At 45.8% G+C, this 1,252-nt stretch overlaps 1 protein-coding gene across 1 annotated transcript; it reads left to right on the forward strand.

Moving 5' to 3' along the window:
- Nucleotides 1-393: 393 nt before the first annotated feature.
- Nucleotides 394-1,029, forward strand: LOC139190921 (uncharacterized). Its single transcript, XM_070811413.1, has one exon. It carries the CDS (start codon nt 394-396, stop codon nt 1,027-1,029), a length of 636 nt encoding a protein of 211 aa, XP_070667514.1.
- The last annotated feature ends 223 nt before the right edge of the window (nt 1,030-1,252 follow it).

The following is a 1,252-nucleotide window of genomic DNA, read 5'->3' on the forward strand; positions in this document are numbered from 1 at the left end:
GTGTATTATTCCATCATGGACTACCATCATGCTGCAACTTGTTGGCTTTTGACTGCATCCAAAAATTACTTGCAATTAATTTTCAACCAAGTGAGTCCATTTCTTCTACAAAAGTTAGCCTTATTATTTCCTTTCAGAAAGGGGTATGTTATACAAATAAGGAATATGGTTGGAGTCCTTGTGTAATTGTAGTCCTAATTGTAGTTGTATTCCTGATTTGTAGGGAATTTTCCTTGCTATGCAAGGCATGTAATTGTATATAATATCATTCACGTATCAATAACAAATATGCTTTTTAGCCTACATACCTTTTTCTACATGGTATCAGAGCAGGTTTAAAACCCTAGCCCTATTTTCCTCTTTTTTTTCTCGGCAGCTTTCTCTGTCGTTCCCATGGCTGATTCTTCTTCTCCCGATGGTGCTTTTTCCCTTCATCATTCAGACCACCCGAATCTTGTCCTTGTATCCAAGAAGTTGAATGGTGATAACTACACATCCTGGGCCCGTGGCATGCAGCTTTCCTTGAATGCCAAGAATAAACTTGGTTTCATCACTGGCGATGTCCCAGAGCCTTCTTCCTCCGACGATCCCGATGCTCACGCGGCTTGGCGTCGTTACAATGACATGATTCTCTCTTGGCTTCTTCATTCCTTGGAACCTGACCTTCAAGAATCTGTGCTTTTTTCCACCTCTGTCAAGGATGTGTGGGACGATCTTCGCGAACGCTTCTCTCAGAGTAACGCTCCTCGCATCTTTCAACTCAACCGGGAGCTTGCTACAATTTCTCAAGGTTCTTCTTCTGTCTCCGCCTATTTTACTCGCCTGAAAGCTCTCTGGGATGAGCTTGCTTCTTATAATGATGGTTGGACGTGCTCTTGCAACGCCAAGCATGACCGTCAACAACTCATGCAATTTTTAATGGGCCTCAACGAATCCTTTGCTGCCGTTCGTGACCAGATCCTTTTGATGAATCCCCTTCCCACTGTTCGTCAGGCCTGTTCCTCGGTGTCTCAAGCTGAAAAACATTGATCCCTGGGCGTCATTCGCTCTGTCGATCAACCTGCCGCCATGGCTATTCGTGGCTCGTCTCGTCCATCCTCTGCTCGCCCTTCCCTCCACTGCACCTACTGCAATTTTGATTATCATACCCAAGACACCTGCCATAAACTTCATGGCTATCCCGTTGGCCATCCCCTCCATGGCCAACCGTGGCGACCACCGCGCCGTGCAGCTGCTTCCAGTTCTGGTTCTT

This window comes from Malus domestica, chromosome 02 (assembly GCF_042453785.1).
Source record: "Malus domestica chromosome 02, GDT2T_hap1".
Lineage (NCBI taxonomy): Eukaryota > Viridiplantae > Streptophyta > Magnoliopsida > Rosales > Rosaceae > Malus > Malus domestica.